General features: G+C 31.4%; 1 protein-coding gene across 2 annotated transcripts in view; it reads right to left on the bottom strand.

Moving 5' to 3' along the window:
• Positions 1–15,633, bottom strand: part of LOC107436426 (otoferlin) — a 362,347-nt gene that overhangs the window by 77,947 nt on the left and 268,767 nt on the right. For both annotated transcript variants that reach the window (XM_087157560.1, XM_087157561.1), the window contains exons 14-19: positions 14,209–14,395; positions 7,978–8,164; positions 6,505–6,719; positions 5,505–5,613; positions 5,268–5,424; positions 529–649 (exon numbers count right to left, since the gene is read on the bottom strand). In XM_087157560.1, the coding sequence (XP_087013686.1) occupies positions 529–649; positions 5,268–5,424; positions 5,505–5,613; positions 6,505–6,719; positions 7,978–8,164; positions 14,209–14,395 (976 nt within the window). The remainder of the gene's footprint in view (positions 1–528; positions 650–5,267; positions 5,425–5,504; positions 5,614–6,504; positions 6,720–7,977; positions 8,165–14,208; positions 14,396–15,633) is intronic.

Here is a 15,633-nt window from a genome sequence, read left to right as displayed (position 1 = left end):
TACCAATGTTTTGTTTCTGACTGTAAATATTTCGAGAGACTTGTAATGAAAAATAATGTTTTGTGTCTGAGAAAAATTGTATAAGGAAAATTGTAATACTACTATGTTTTATTTCAGACAATTAAGCAGATTTTTGGAAGAACATGTTAAGTGATATTCTAGAAAATATGAGAAACTAAGTCTTAGAATGAGAAATATGTACAAATACCTCATTTTCTATTCGAAAAATTTTTACGAGAATAAATTAATATAACACGTGAAAATGCTACATAAGTGCCTTAATAGTCTTACAACATGAATGGTATGGTAAATATTTTTCCAAGATGAATGGGTTAACATTTTTACTGCACAAATGATATAGTAAGTATTTTTATTACATATCCACTAGAAGAATACGATTTCAACTTAAGTGGGAATACCAGTGTGATTTTCATAAAAGAGGCATTTTTTTGCTAAGTAAAGATTTTTGGTAATCAATAACAAAGCGTACAACGTATAATCGCTTAATATAATATGGATTTTACTTACCAATTTATCTCCTATTTTTGACAACACATTAGAACTGTACATTCTTCGTCGATGATCTTGCCATATGCTTCTAACCCACACGCATGGTTTGTTATCTCCATAAGAAATGTAGTAATATTGCCTGCAACACATTTTACGCTTATTGTATATTTTTTTTTATAACATAAAATTTTATCAGTACAAATAATATAAAGCTTATAAATATAAAGATTAATTTAGAAAAAGATAATAACTTCTTGTAAAAAGTTTAAAAATGCACGATTGTAATATAATTATAAAACTTGTCTTTATAAAAAACTATTTGGAAAGAAATAATCCCTTCAATTGAAAATATCTTAAAAAATATGATTCTTATAAACATGATTATAATATGATTATAAAGAGCTTATGATTATGAAGAACTATTTATAAAGAAATAATCACTTCTTGTAAAAAGCTTCAAATTTAGGATTATAATAAAATGATTGCAAAGAATTATTCAGAAAAAAACAATAAGTTCTTGTAAAAAGCTTTAAAAAATATAATTATAATAAACATAGCTATAATACGGTTATAAAGAACTTATGATTATAATAAATATGATTATAATACGATTATAAAGAACTTATGATTATAAAAAAACTTTCTGGAAAGGAACATTCACTTCTAGTAAAAAACTTTAAAATAAGATTATAATAAAAATGATTATAAAGAACTATTTTGGTAGAAAAATTAACCTCTTGTTAAATGCTTAAAAAACATAAAAAGAAAAAGAAATAATACATTTGATAAAGATATGTAATGAAACTATAAATTTTTTTATTTTGTTATCATTCAATATTTAAAAAAATAAGAAATTTGTCATGACGAATATTAGAAACACATCAAAGTGTCATTCGACAATCAAGCTGGCTTTGATATTTGTCATTTCGTCTTCTACACTAGTGGTTGGAAAGATTAGTATAGCATTTTATTTCTTCTTTTTATAAATAGTATACTTAAAAAAATTATATTTCGTCTTTTTTTGCTTCATTTTTTAATAGGATTCTGAATCTATACATACATTAGGAATGATAATTGCGGGACATCTTGTGCAAGAATTATACTTTAAAGTGAAACTGATACACTGACACTTGTATATGCTGATACTTACATACTTATATATACTGATACTTATATACTTATCTATACTGATACTTATATACTTAGATATATGGGAATTTATGTACCTATATATACTGATACTTATATTTGATACTGATTACAATACCATTGTAGACTTATTATATACAAACTGATGTAAAAATATTTTGTAGCTTCCATGATACAAATATTTGCATTTTTTAAGTTTAAGATATTTAAATTGTTTACGCAATGAAACAGTTAAATATGGGAAAAATGTACTTCTATAATTTTTGTTTAAAATCAAGCTATACGTTATTTCTTCCTAAAAGACAAGAAAGATAGATTTACAAAGACTTGAATTTAACTTTTAAGTTTTCAGCATGCATGAGGTTTTAGAAACATCGAAATTACTTTCTCAATTTTCAGGAGGAAATTAAAAATTCGGAGCTTGTCAGAGTTCGCAAAATCCTGTGATTGTGAGCGAAACTCTTCAGCTTTTGCCTTGGAGCTCGTAAATCGATTATAAAAGAGTTCGTCGGCGAGAAAGTGCAATTTCATGTTTAATACAAATGGAAAATATAAGTTAGGGAAATTAAGCTTCTTTATCTTAGAATTGCTTGGGTGTAAAGTTCAAACATGACTCACTAATTTTAGATTCATAAAAGTAATTATTTTTAGTACTTGTAGTCAAATTTATTCATTCAATCCGAAATCGAAGATGATGAGGTGTATAAATTTTCAAAAGAAATAAGGAATATCATAGTTTAAGTGCATAGCATTTTGAGTACCCGGAAACAACAAAAAATTAGCAGAATAACGAAATTTTATTGTAGTGCATTGAAAAAAAATATGGTAAAATTCCTTGTGTTTCTGTCTCCATGGAAAAATCAAGAAACTCGGTTTTATAATGTGCGATAAATTTGGTAAATGGTGTAACATTTGGTAATTTTATCATATGTTAAACTATGGCAGAAAAACCATTTATTTGATGGAATTCATTTCTTAAATTTGTATTTTTTTCTATATGTATGGGTAGACAGAACTATAATTTTGAAAACCGAAATTCCCGGTGAACCGTAACAGAAAAACAGAATATAATCCATATAAACAGAAAAATTAACAAATGAATGGCTTAAATACCGTATATATTGGTTTTATTAATCAGAATTATGTTTATTTTTAATTTATTTATTTTTTACCACAAATTTCATTTCCATACAGTACTTTCTTCTCCATATCTATATGAAGTTTTAAAAAAATGGTGTCAAAATTCAAAAAATAATTATATTAAAGCAATTATGTATCATTTAATTGCATTTCTTTGTTTCAATTTTCATAATAATTTTAGTTAACAGGGAAATCTTGTGATAGTAGAAATTTGATTTTATTATATCTGCTTTATTGTGTAACATGTTAGGAAACATAGATATTCTTTTGAAATAAACTTTGACTTCGGAAAAATCTTTCGAAAAAAAAATCTCGAGCAAAATATTACATATACGTGAGTTTTTTATCTACATAAATTTGCGTGCACATAAAATATATACTATACTCATATTGCAGAGACAATTTTTGAGGTTTAGTAATGCTTATATTTAACACTATCTGAATAATCGTACGTTGCAAGGGGAAAAAATAAAATAATTAATTGATCGGTAATAAAAAAAGAAAGCAGAAATCATGTATAAAGTAGTTAAATACTACAATTCCAAAGGAAATTTGCGCAATACAGCAGAAATTCTATTAGAAAATTGAAACCAATTGAAACTTTTAAAGAAAAAAAAATTAAAATAATGAAAAATATAAAAATGACAACCGAAGTTGACATCGCCAGGGGATACCAGCTCCGGAAGTTATAAAAAACACAAAACCTTTTCTATCGACAAATGTCTAAATTTGCTCTCTCTGTACCCAAAAGGTTTTGTAAAAAGTCCAGGAAAAGACAAAAGAAATACAAAACACACAAAAAAAAAAATACAAAAGTAAATTACATAAACTAATTACAAAAGGAAAACATCGTTGAAAACATTGCAATTAATCAGTATTAATCAACATTACGAAACTTATGATTTTCTGAAATTACTCTAATTTTCTCATGTCTCATTAGATAATTTCAATTTTATGTTATTAGTTCTTGTTGAGCTTCCATTATTTAAATTTATAGAGGTTTAGAAGCGTAAGTATCAAATATGAGAATGATTGATTAAATATGATCGCGTGATTTTATATCTCTGTTAAGATATTATTTAGGTGGCCTCATCACCATTTGTCACGAAAATATTTACGTTAAATTTTCTTTTGACAACCTGAAATAAGAAAGCAAAGAAAAATAATTCACAAAACCGTGCGATGAAACTAATTCTTGATTGCTTAGAACTGTAAGCTAGAATAATACTCATGTAATAAAATATTTATCAAATTCTATGGAAAACTCCTTCCTTGGGATGTTGAACGCGAGCCAGTGGTCAGAGGGAGTTTCAATGTAGAGAGTTAGGTTCACAGTTTCTTCTTCCTATCTACATCAAATTTAGTGTAGATTTGTATAAGGTTCATTCATTCATATACACATACACGCACATATATAAACACTTAACTTTATCTATATAGATTGTCTCTAACAGTCGTGATTGTTTTTATGTCATGCCAAATTAATATGATTAATCCTTCTACTGGATTTTACACGCGCCTTTTCTTTAAAGGTCGTATTTTTCTCGCCATATTTTCTTCGTACACACTGAATAGAGATTAAATTCGATCGCTAAATACTGTAAATTTTTTTTGTCATGCAGGTTAATTATTCTAAATTTTAAGTAAAACTTGTTGCTTTGTTGATGCCATGTGCAAGATGTGAGGCTATGTAAATTTTCTTGTTACAAGGTCTTGCGACTTCAGTCAACTTTATCATCTCAAAATCTGAGACGTCCATGCCAGAAATCTTTTTAACTTATCTATAATATCTATAATTATTAAGCATATCCACTACTAACAAACGTAAAGAAAAATATAATGAAACGAAAATATTTGAATTATAGTTGGTTGGTTGATGTCGTATCCTCTATTGAATCATATTTCATGGTGTGCTTGAATAGTTTTTGTTATTTCTATGGCATTAAATGAATAAAAATCCTCTTCTGTGGAGTAGTTTAAGAGGTGAAGGCCTGCAGCGATGCAGGGCAGTTAAAAACATGATATGGTGTCAGTTCCACATTAAGACAGTTGCCACAGTTTTGATATTTTTTAGTCCCATCTGTAGAAATTTTCATGTTTTTATGATGTTTTGTTCTTAGTCTGATGAGAGTAGTGGCGATGCCTATCGATGTCAAGATTAGTTATTTGATCGTGGGCTTTGATTTTTAAAGTGGAATAGTCTTGACTTTGCAAAAGCATTTGCATCTGCCAACGTGGTTGGGATTGTATTTTGAATGAGATCTCTGGAATTTTTAGCCAAGGAATCAGCTATTTCATTGAACTCTAGGTTCACATGGGCGGGAATCCACTGCAGGAAGCATTTTTCCGAAGACGCTGAAGTTGTCCAAGTTGTTCTATGATATTCAAGATTAGGCTTGCAATATGAATAAACAAATTGAATCAAATTTGACTAATGAATATTTTTAGTTAAACAAACAAGTTTTTACCTGTCTTTGGATATTGGTTTTAGGGGTGGTGTTGTTGATTGTATCGGACAAGAAGCTTCGCCGTAGGAAGAGCCATCACCTGAATCAGATCCAGAGTCCAACTCCTCCTCATCGCCACGTATCATTCGGCTGGAATCCAACATATTGCCAGCATTTCCTAAAAGATTGAGAAATAAATAAAGTTATGTATACGTTTTTCATGTGTAACACAAGCCTGGAGGAAAGCACGTATATTACCTAAAGTGACTTCGAAATATATCGGTTTTTCTCCGATTTTTCGGTCAATCATAGTTGCTTCGAGCAGACAGCCAAACAGAAAAAACTCGTCATTTCGCCCGTAAGACCCCTGAAAAAAATTAGAAGCAAACCAATAAGCAGTTTTAATAATGTTTGGAATTTACATTATCATTTTATATTTCGAATTTCAAAAGAATTTAAGATTGAACCGGGGCAAAATATAGGCATTTTTACCCATTGGCAAAATTGGTCTTGCTTCGGATTTTATGGCGTGCGCACTTTATTTGGGCTTCATCACACTTTTTAACCGTGTTCAAGAGTAATAGTAAACAGTGCGCATGCGTCGTCATTGCATGCGTTGCTATGGCGACAGCTGCTGTTTGATAATTTTCTTAGAATTATTTTTATTTTCACCAGCAGTCATTCTTAATGTATTTACATAATAATAATTTCAAGTATTTTTTATATTCTTCTTATTATTAACTTATAATTTTTGTCTTGATGGTGATTTTATTATAAATATGAATACTGAAAAATGAAAAGTATTTGGTGACGTCTTGAAACACGTATATAGCCAGGATTTGAAAACCAATCCGACGACAAACATCAATGGAGATAGTTTTTGCAACCCATGATTTGAGATGTTTTGGCATTTATCGGAGTCAAACCGAAAAAAAAAGCATTTGACCAATAGGTAACCAGTGATCGTAAAAAAGGGATCACGATTTCTTTTCTGTATTGCATTCAGTCAAGTATTTTCATTGATTGACAATTCTTTTAACCCACCTTTCACATACTTCTTCCTCTTCCATATTATTTTGTACTTAAAACCATCTAAGACTTGAGATGTTTCGAATTAAATTGCTAAGGATTATAATTTTCTTTAGACTAAGAAATAATTTAATAATGTAATATAAAACATTCTCTCTTACGCGAGAATCTTTTTAATGTCACAATTGAGAAGAAAGCTGTGTTCAGAAAGCAGAGAAGACATAAATACCTCTGATATGGGGTTCGCCATTTCAATTTCAACGTTGGAGGGTGAAATATCTAAAGAATCTAGAATTTCTGTTTTTACAGCCATCAGGATCCTGCCCCGGTACATAACTCCTTCTCCCAAGCCGTCGTTAAGTGTTGTGTGCTCGTCAAATAAAGAATAATCTCGGGGGGATCCGTATAAATACACATATGATGGGCCAAAAGTAGGAAGAAAACCTATGAAAGATAGGAAAAACAAATCTATGTACACTAAACTACATAACATAATATACAATACTATCTAACGAGTTTGACTTCACGTATAAACAAAAACTTTAATATAGATTTAATATTCACTTTAGAGTTACACATAGATAATCAGGTAGCGCTATAAATTAGATAGCAAAATCAGGTTGCATTTCGGGTAGTTTTTGAGGTAAATTCTAGTGCAAAATGTAATCTCAAGACAAACATAAATTTTTTTGGTATATTTTGCGAAAAAATTATTTTAGTTTAGCGTCAATAGAAGAACTTTTTAGCTTACACATAGATAAATATATTTTATTTTATTACAGGCATTGAGCAGTCAACCCAATTTTTGCGTTTGCGATTTGCCGTATCCTCGTAGTCTTGTAATTTTGAAATCCAACCAGGGAGATAAAGGAACTCTTGGATCAAGCAAGCATTGCAACAAACTAGCCTTCGTGGCATGGGGGACTTCATGATGGAATCAACTCTCATATGCGTTACATGGAGAAGAAAACTACACAAACCTATGGTTATTCCGACGTCAAGGGGTCTCTAAAAATGATCTGTCTGCCACTGAAGATATTTTACTTCAGTAATGTGGTTGGTACGAGCAAAATTCGCGTAAACCAGCCTCCACTAGAATTCGAACATGTGGCACCTCATTGGGAGGTGAGCGCTCTGATATAAATATTGAACACCTTCCCCCCCATTTACTAGGCTTTTAATATAAAATTACAAAATTGCTTTCTATATTAACCATGCATTTTAGACATCGTCCGAAAGGCTACTAAAGTTCACGCAATAAGAAAGATTGAAAAACTTTTGAGATAAATACTATTAGTATAAAATTTTTTCAACACTAGCATCCAATTCTTTCAGAAGTTATACATGAAAAATCAACTAGATTAGAGCCAATAGCTGAACCACGGTAGTTGGCTTATATATCATAAGCGATTCACAAAGCTTTTATTAGAAAAATACCTAATTCCCTCTTTCTTCATATCACATGTTTTTGTTATCTCCAAAAAAACTACTAAAAGCCACAATGTGACAAATATAGGATATTTTTGAAGTAATTTTTTAGTGAAAATTTTAAGAAAAAAAAGTAGGAGGATGTCAATAATTTACGGTACAAGTAGTGCAAACCTGATTGCTAATATCTTTATCGAAAACTTTCGGGTTTATTACTGTCAGTGCAATATAAAGACTTATCTAGACTTGTTTCAGGTTTGATGTAATTGTGCACCTTTTTCTCCTTCGTTGGATATTTTGGAGAGTTCTACGAAGTGTGTGCCGATGACGGCGTCGTTGACTGGATCGTTGTCCCGCAGCTGGATCTTGATTCGTTGGCACAACGGAGGAAACATTTCTGTGAATACTATTTGCTCATTCCACGCAGGACAGCATGTGCCTTTCCTCACTGATGTCTTTCCCTGTGGGAGGAAAAGAAATACATTTAGGTATATGATATTCTTTTCATTATTGTAGAAAATGATCATTTTATAGCTAAACACATTTTGAAAATCAACGAAGAAGGTTATAAAGATAAGAGAAGAGTTTCTTCTCCATTGCTAGATTTTTCGAATAGTGCATGTTTAAATTTTCAACGATGAAAATCATAAATATTGTAATGTAATGCAAATAATGTTAAGCCCTATGCGCCATAGAAATGCAAACATAAAAGCACACATATATTCTATTTATTATTATAAATTCATTTATAATGATTTTTTATTTTCTAAAAACTCACATTTTTATTTTGTTTTTCTTGTATAACTGGTTTTGAACAGCCAAACCAATTTTGAGTTTACAACTATCAATGTTCAACTCTGTAGCTTTGTAATTTTGAGCCCAAAGCAGAAGGCAATGGATGGATCAAGCATTGGGACAAACTAGCCTTAGTGGAGGACTTTTTGATGGAACTAAAACACATTTGCGTTACATGGAAAGGGAAAAACCCCGAAAACCTCACATGGTTAGCCCGATGGCCAGGGGATACCCATGATCCTTCTACTACTGAGGGTATTTTACGTCAACACTGTGGTCGGTGTGAGTCGAGAGCAGAATCTGTATCAACCAGCAACCAATGGGATTTGAACCTGGATCGATCCCCTCCTTGGGAGGCGAATTTTTATCATTTGAGCCACCGCGTCTCTCATGTTCCGATTTTAGTTTATAACCGGCGTTGAACAAGTGATCTAATTCTAATTTTGCGACAATCAATGTTTAACTCCGTAGCCTTGTAATTTTGAACTCGATCCAAAAGACAAGGAAACTCCTAAATGCAATGTTGGGACAATATATCCTGTTTATTGCGACATTTGTGTTGCATAGAGAGGAAAACCACGAAAACTTCCCCCGGCCAGACCGATAGCAAGGGGGCTCTAACCCTATATCCGTCTACAACAGATGATATTTTATTTCAGCACTGCTGTCTGTGGAATCCGGGAGCCGTATTCATATTAAGCAGCCACCGCTGGGGTTTGAACTTGGGTTCCCCTCATTGCCAGGCGAGTGCTTTAATCTCTGAGCCACCGCGGCTTTCACGTTTCTATTTTATTTTTATATTTTATGACCGTCGTTGAACAGCTGACCCAATTTTTGGGCTTATGACGACTAATGTTGAACTACGTAGCCTTGTTATTTTGAACCCAAACCAGAAGACAAGGAAACTCCTGGATCCTGTATTGGGTGAACCTCCCACAGTTAGCTCGACGGCAAGGGGACTCTAACCCATGATCTGTTTACCACTGAGAATATTTCAAGTCAGCAGTGTGGTTGGTGCAAGCCGGATGCGGAATTCGTGTCGACCAGCCATGGCTGGAATTCGAACCCGGTTCACCTCATTGGAAGGCGAACGCTCTATCCCGTGAGCCATTGCGGCTCTTACGTTAGATTTCAGTCTTTACATCTATTAGTTAGATTTCAGGTACTTAACACTTGTATTTGTTAGGAAACACCCATCAGGACATGCGCGTTAGTTTAAAGGGCTCGTGTTGTGGTATAGCAATGTGAAACGCTCTTCTAACTGATTGAAATAAATAAAAATTTGATTTGTAATAAATAAAAACTAAGAAAAATGTAAGGAAATCCTTAGTATTTACATAAAACTATGAAAATTTTTTTAGTTTACACTGTCAGTCACCAGTGACTGCAGCATTAAATTACTGACGCCTAATAAGTTAATTTACTGCTTAGAAGCTGAAACTAAGCCCTTAACAAAAATAATTGGCTGAAAAGAAATATTTTGAATCAGCTATCTTTTCATAACATTTAATTATGCACGAATGTTGAAAATGGTTTCGATTATTTTTTTTTTTTTTAACCAATTACAATAAACTGCTTTTAATAAATTCCTTTATTTTTATGCTAGACGGACATTATTTTCAAAGTTTATTTCTTTGCATAGATAAAAAAAACACTGATTTATTTCTGAATGGATCTTTTTGCCTAAAAGTGAAAACAAACTTCAAGCCGAAATAAGACACCCTCAGGATAAGTTGAAATCAAAGCATGAATAAACTCGCTCCTGTATTTTAATGGGAATTCTCCCATAAATTTCCTTTCCTAGAATTCCCATTTAGAAATATATTTTACTAGGAATGCATTTTATTTATGCTCAACTCTTAGGCTTTTCTTGACAAATATTTTATTCTTATTATCGAGAAGATAAACAAATTCATTTGAAGGAAATATGTTTCATAATAATATAAAAAAAAGATTTATTTCTAAGCCGTTACGAATAAAATTGTAGCATTATGTAAGGTATAGATAGAGTTTTCAAATTTATTCATTGATGAAAATTTTGATAAAATCTTATAAATAACCAAACTATAGAAAAAGGAAACAAATTCTATTCATCAGAGAAATTTTCTTCACTTACGACTATTTTTCGTCGAGTGTTTTTTCTGAACATGTGTAAAAAACCTCTTTTTTTCATAAATAATGTTCGTTAAATTAACTGTAACTGTTGTGAGTTTGTCAGTAATGAATGTTAGAACTATGCGGATAAAAAGTGTAGCATAATGTAATTCATGAATATAGTATTTTATTTTATTCAATTATGAAAGATTTAATAAAGTCTAATGAATAACTAATCCATGGGGAATAATAGAATTATCACGTTCAAAATAAAAAAATTTTTACTTTTTATCGCCTTTGCAAAATACAATAAGACGCTTCTTTTTTAATGACGATCAGGGTTTGTAAATAGAAGGCGTTTGTCTTCCATTCATTGGTACTTGAAAAGCTATCTTAACACATTGTTCAGGCTAATTACATGAAATAATGCTTTTTCGCAAATAATATGCTATTTTCATAACTGTTGTGAGCTTTCAATAGTTATTCACGACGCATAGGCCAAGTTAAACCTACTTTTAGTCAGCGTCTTCTATATTAATTCTGTAAATGACGTTAATATGAAGAAAAGGAACAGTTTTGGTAGAATTAAAAATGTTTATGAGTTAATTTTTTTTAATACTTAACTAGTTATTTCAAACGCTGCATTATTTGTACATTATAAATTTGCGGAAATTGACAATTATTCATTGATTTTGATTATTCTTATCGAGGTGAAAAAAATCTCATCAAATTGGCCATTTTTAAAAAAAAGTTCAATATTTAGTTACTTGTCCTATCTAAAACCCAGATAATTCTTTACTGTTCATAAAATTAAAAATTATAGCTTTTCCTCAAGTTTAAGATCTTGAAAAATCAATGAGCAGTTTTTGAGCAAATTTCAATAATTGTGAAAATATTTGTCCGTTTTAAATTCTAGACTTTCATTAAGGTAGTATAGGGTAAGCCAACCAGTGAAGTAACATACCCCAGTGATTGAACATTTCATATAGATTTAAGAAAAAAAGATTTTAGAAGGTTTTCTTTAGATTGATTGGCAACAGTAGCTTACTACACAACAATAAGAAGACAGTTGACACTGTATTGAATTACTACCAGGTGACATGAAAATTTCTTCTTCTTCTTTCTTTGGAAAATTTTTTGAATTTGTTAGTGTATGTGCAGCACCTTGTTTCGCTGACAAAATTATAAAGTGAGTGTCAGTAGTTATCTGTTTAAAACAGAATTAATTGGATGTAACTTTTATTTTTCTCACCACAAAAAAAAAGAAATCAAGATATTGTTATTGAAGTTTCGTTTTATTTTTTAAAGCATCATAGCATAAGCAAATACTGAGATTACGGGATATTTATTAACTGGATGAAAAACCATTGAATGGACAAGTGTTCATTAACTGGGACTTTTCCATGTTTATGTGCAAATAGAAGGAAAAAAATAAATTTTCATGTACCTTTAGTCATATGCTGTATCAAAATTCTATTGAAAATACAAAAAAATATCTTATATCCAATGAAGGAACAAACATATTCCTTCACTGGAAATAGATTCCAAGTTAGTGAACTGTGTGTGTGAAATATGATGTTACATGGCTCTAAGATAGATAAATTTGCTTTGAAACTAATGCTCTAGACAAATGTAGGAACAATCATGAACAACCATCATCCCACTGCAGGAATTCAGATTGATTTATGATAGCACAACATAAAAAAAAAACCCAAATTGTTTTGATAGTATATTCCTGAGAACCAACAAGAATTCCCATAAACCATCATGGAAATGTATAATTGAAACCATCATGGACTATCATGGAATGTTAGTCCATGAGAATCAAACTTCTCTTGATGGTTTACCATAGTAGTATTTAAGTAAAACTTTCCATCTTGGAATGAGAGAAGTTTGTTGGCATATCAAAAACCATGAACGCAAAATGGTAAATATTTGAAGAAGGTGTCTATCAAATGTTGTTATTACCATCATGAACCACTCTGAAACCATTATAAACCATCGAAATATTTTGATGGGATCATCAAGCAGTTTGACTTGGAAAGGCAGGCAGAGAGGACCGTTACTAAAATTGGCATATTTTAAAGAAGAACTGAAAATTTTCTTTCTTAGAAGATTTGATTGATGGGAATTCAGAAAGTGATTTTCTTTGCTCTTGAGCAATGTGAAAAATGCTGTCTGGAATGTAATGTTATGATCAGTAATTGGAAGGAAGTAGATCAGAAAATTATTGAGATGAAAAGTAGGGGAAGCTTAAGATGAAACCCAGTGATAAATCAGTTTAACATGGAGTAAATATAAAAGACAAATCTTGAAGAAGCTGATATACGATAGTAGTTTCAAGAACTTTAGATGTATATTAGTAAAATTCTTTTTAAAAAATATGAAGTTAGGAAAAGTGTGGCCCATAAGGTCTACCTGAGAACAGATTTTATATAAAGACAAAATTTAATATTTTCATAACTGAATTAAAGCAAAATGTATAATTGGTGTTTCTGAAATTTTTCTGGGCTTTTTGCTATTCTAAGTCAAATAACAAAGCATAAGAGAGAAAATAAAAAAAATATTTTTTTCTATTATATTTAACTTTTCGATACACGTATATATTATGTCACCTAGTGTAAAATTTTTAAAAATTATTAGGATAGCATGCCTCAATTTAAGGAGAAAACTGGTTTTCAGGCACTTGTATTACTCAAAAGTTATTAAAAAGTCGTAATATAATCAGAATATCAAGTGTTCATTCACTAAAAAATTATGTGCTTATTTACTGGTAAAAGCTGTTCATTCACTTGGTTATTTTACAACCTCATATTTGAATCTCCAAGACCTTAAAAAAATACTTTGTAAATTCCCTCTAATTGTTTTACGTAATTTGTAATTTATAACAAATATGTTAACGCTATCATTTACCAAAAATTGCAGTTTTTAAAAAATATTATGAAGTGCGGGATGCTACATGAAAGCGTAAAATCTGAATTCGAAATTATCAACATTTTCAAAAGAATATATAATTTTTTATTTTATTTGCACAACAGAAGCTTAGATTATCCAAAGTAAATAGCTCTATTCACCCCTTACCTTCCTCAAAATCATTTTAAAAATGGTTTATCGTCATTAAAGGAATTTTGAAAAAGCATAAATATTTCAGCTCTGTGAATACTGGGAATTGATTTTTGAGCCATACTGAGCAAGGGTAGTTGAATCTCCAAGAATATTTGAGTATCATATTACTGTATGAAGTACTAACTCCATCTTTCGTAAATTTCTTTACCGCAAAAGAACCATTTTTACTGTAAAATATTATACCGTAATTTTTACAATAATATTTATTTATTTAGAGTAATTCCGTAATTTTACGGTAATTATCACCGTAAAAATTACAGTGTATTAGATTTATTTGCTCCGTAGCATGCTTCGGTAAAAATGCATTTTTCGGTAATAAAAAATACCGGCACTCTCAGAGCCAGTTTTTGCCTCTTGCTGTTTCAACTAATGAAAAGAAAAATTTAAATTGTTCACGAAATAACTTTTGGTTATAGAGAGTTTTAGAAGCTCTGATAATGAATATTTCACTGTATTCGTAACTGTCATTTGAAAAAGAACATGCATTTACCGTTAAGCCAGCAAAAGAAACTTGAACGTATGGATCAACAAAATCTCTCATTTCTCCTGTGAAAGCCTTTTTAACATTAGCTACAATTCCAGCGTTCATCCGCGGTAGTCCATCAGCCCTGTAGATTTTAACGATGAAGCGTGCATGTTGGCGTTCGGCAGGAACACCCTCAGGAAGTAGCAAATTTCTAAAACAAAATTGTTTGAATCAAAGTAAAAATTAATCTAAGAGCCGAATTTATAATATAACCGAAAATTGTTCTTTTTTCTTTTTCTTTTTTTCAACGCTTCTGTCTAATAAATATATATTCAGTTATATTTCTAACGTTCAAAATCTATTTTGTTCTTCATTCATAAATGCTGAAAATACTTTTTTCCTTGAAAATGTGTTCATGAAACAGATGGCATGGTAAAGAGAGAATAAAGAAAGTTTACTATAATGGAGAATAAATTTTTTGTTTCATTTATCATTATTCATTATTGTTTCATTTTACTTGATTTCACTTAATTCGGATGTAGGGATTACAAATATGAGAATTAGTCTTACTCCTAAAGCTACAGTTTTTTTAAATGACATTTTTAGTTCATATTTTGTTGAAATTTACTAGTTTAAAACGTTATATACACCGAAGAGCCATTACATTATCACCACCCTCCATCTATAACAATGGACTTGCCCATGTTTTCATGGTTTCTCGCCCAGGAACAATGTTTTCATGGGGCACATTAGGAACCATAATCCTCATAGAACAATCCCTGACGTCTGTAAGCTACTTGAACATAGTTGCAGACCAGGTTCACCCATTCATGGCAACAGTTTTCCTGCGGGGGATGGTGTTTACCAACAGGATAATGCACCATTTCATAAGGGTCAAATCGTCATGAATTGGTTCGAGGAACATTCCAGTGACTTTCAAGTCATGTCTTGGCCCCCAAATTCACCTGACCTTAATCCAACAGAGCATTTGTGGTCCTACTTGGAAAACCAAATTCGTGCTGCCACGCTACCCCCTCGCAATGTGAGGGAATTGCAGGACCAGTTGGTGAGCGCTTGGTACGAGATACCTCAGACAACCTATCAGCACCTTGTGGAATCAATGCCACGGCGGGTGCTAGCAGTTTTGGGGCCTGAAGGTGGTCCTACATGTTATTAGCAGGGTGGTCATAATGAAATGGCTCTTTGGTGTATATCAGCTGGTGCCGTAAATATTGCGGCGAACTTCTAGTGGAGAAAAGGTATGTCATCAGGATTAATGTTGCAAAGGAACCCAGGTCCAGAAATGCCATCATACGCGACTTGGGATGCGCTTCTTTATTACGACATATTCAGAAGTACCCGAAGAAACAGTTCATAATAAGGGAAGAGCCCCTAGTGACGTATTGGATTCCTATGCAATATTAATCCTCATAAAATGACCTAATTCTC

The sequence above is a fragment of the Parasteatoda tepidariorum genome, chromosome 2 (genome assembly GCF_982258835.1).
Source record: "Parasteatoda tepidariorum strain Cologne lab strain chromosome 2, Ptep-v5.0, whole genome shotgun sequence".
NCBI lineage: Eukaryota > Metazoa > Arthropoda > Arachnida > Araneae > Theridiidae > Parasteatoda > Parasteatoda tepidariorum.
The sequence above is the reverse complement of the archived record's forward strand: the minus strand, read 5'-3'. Positions and strand labels throughout refer to the sequence as shown.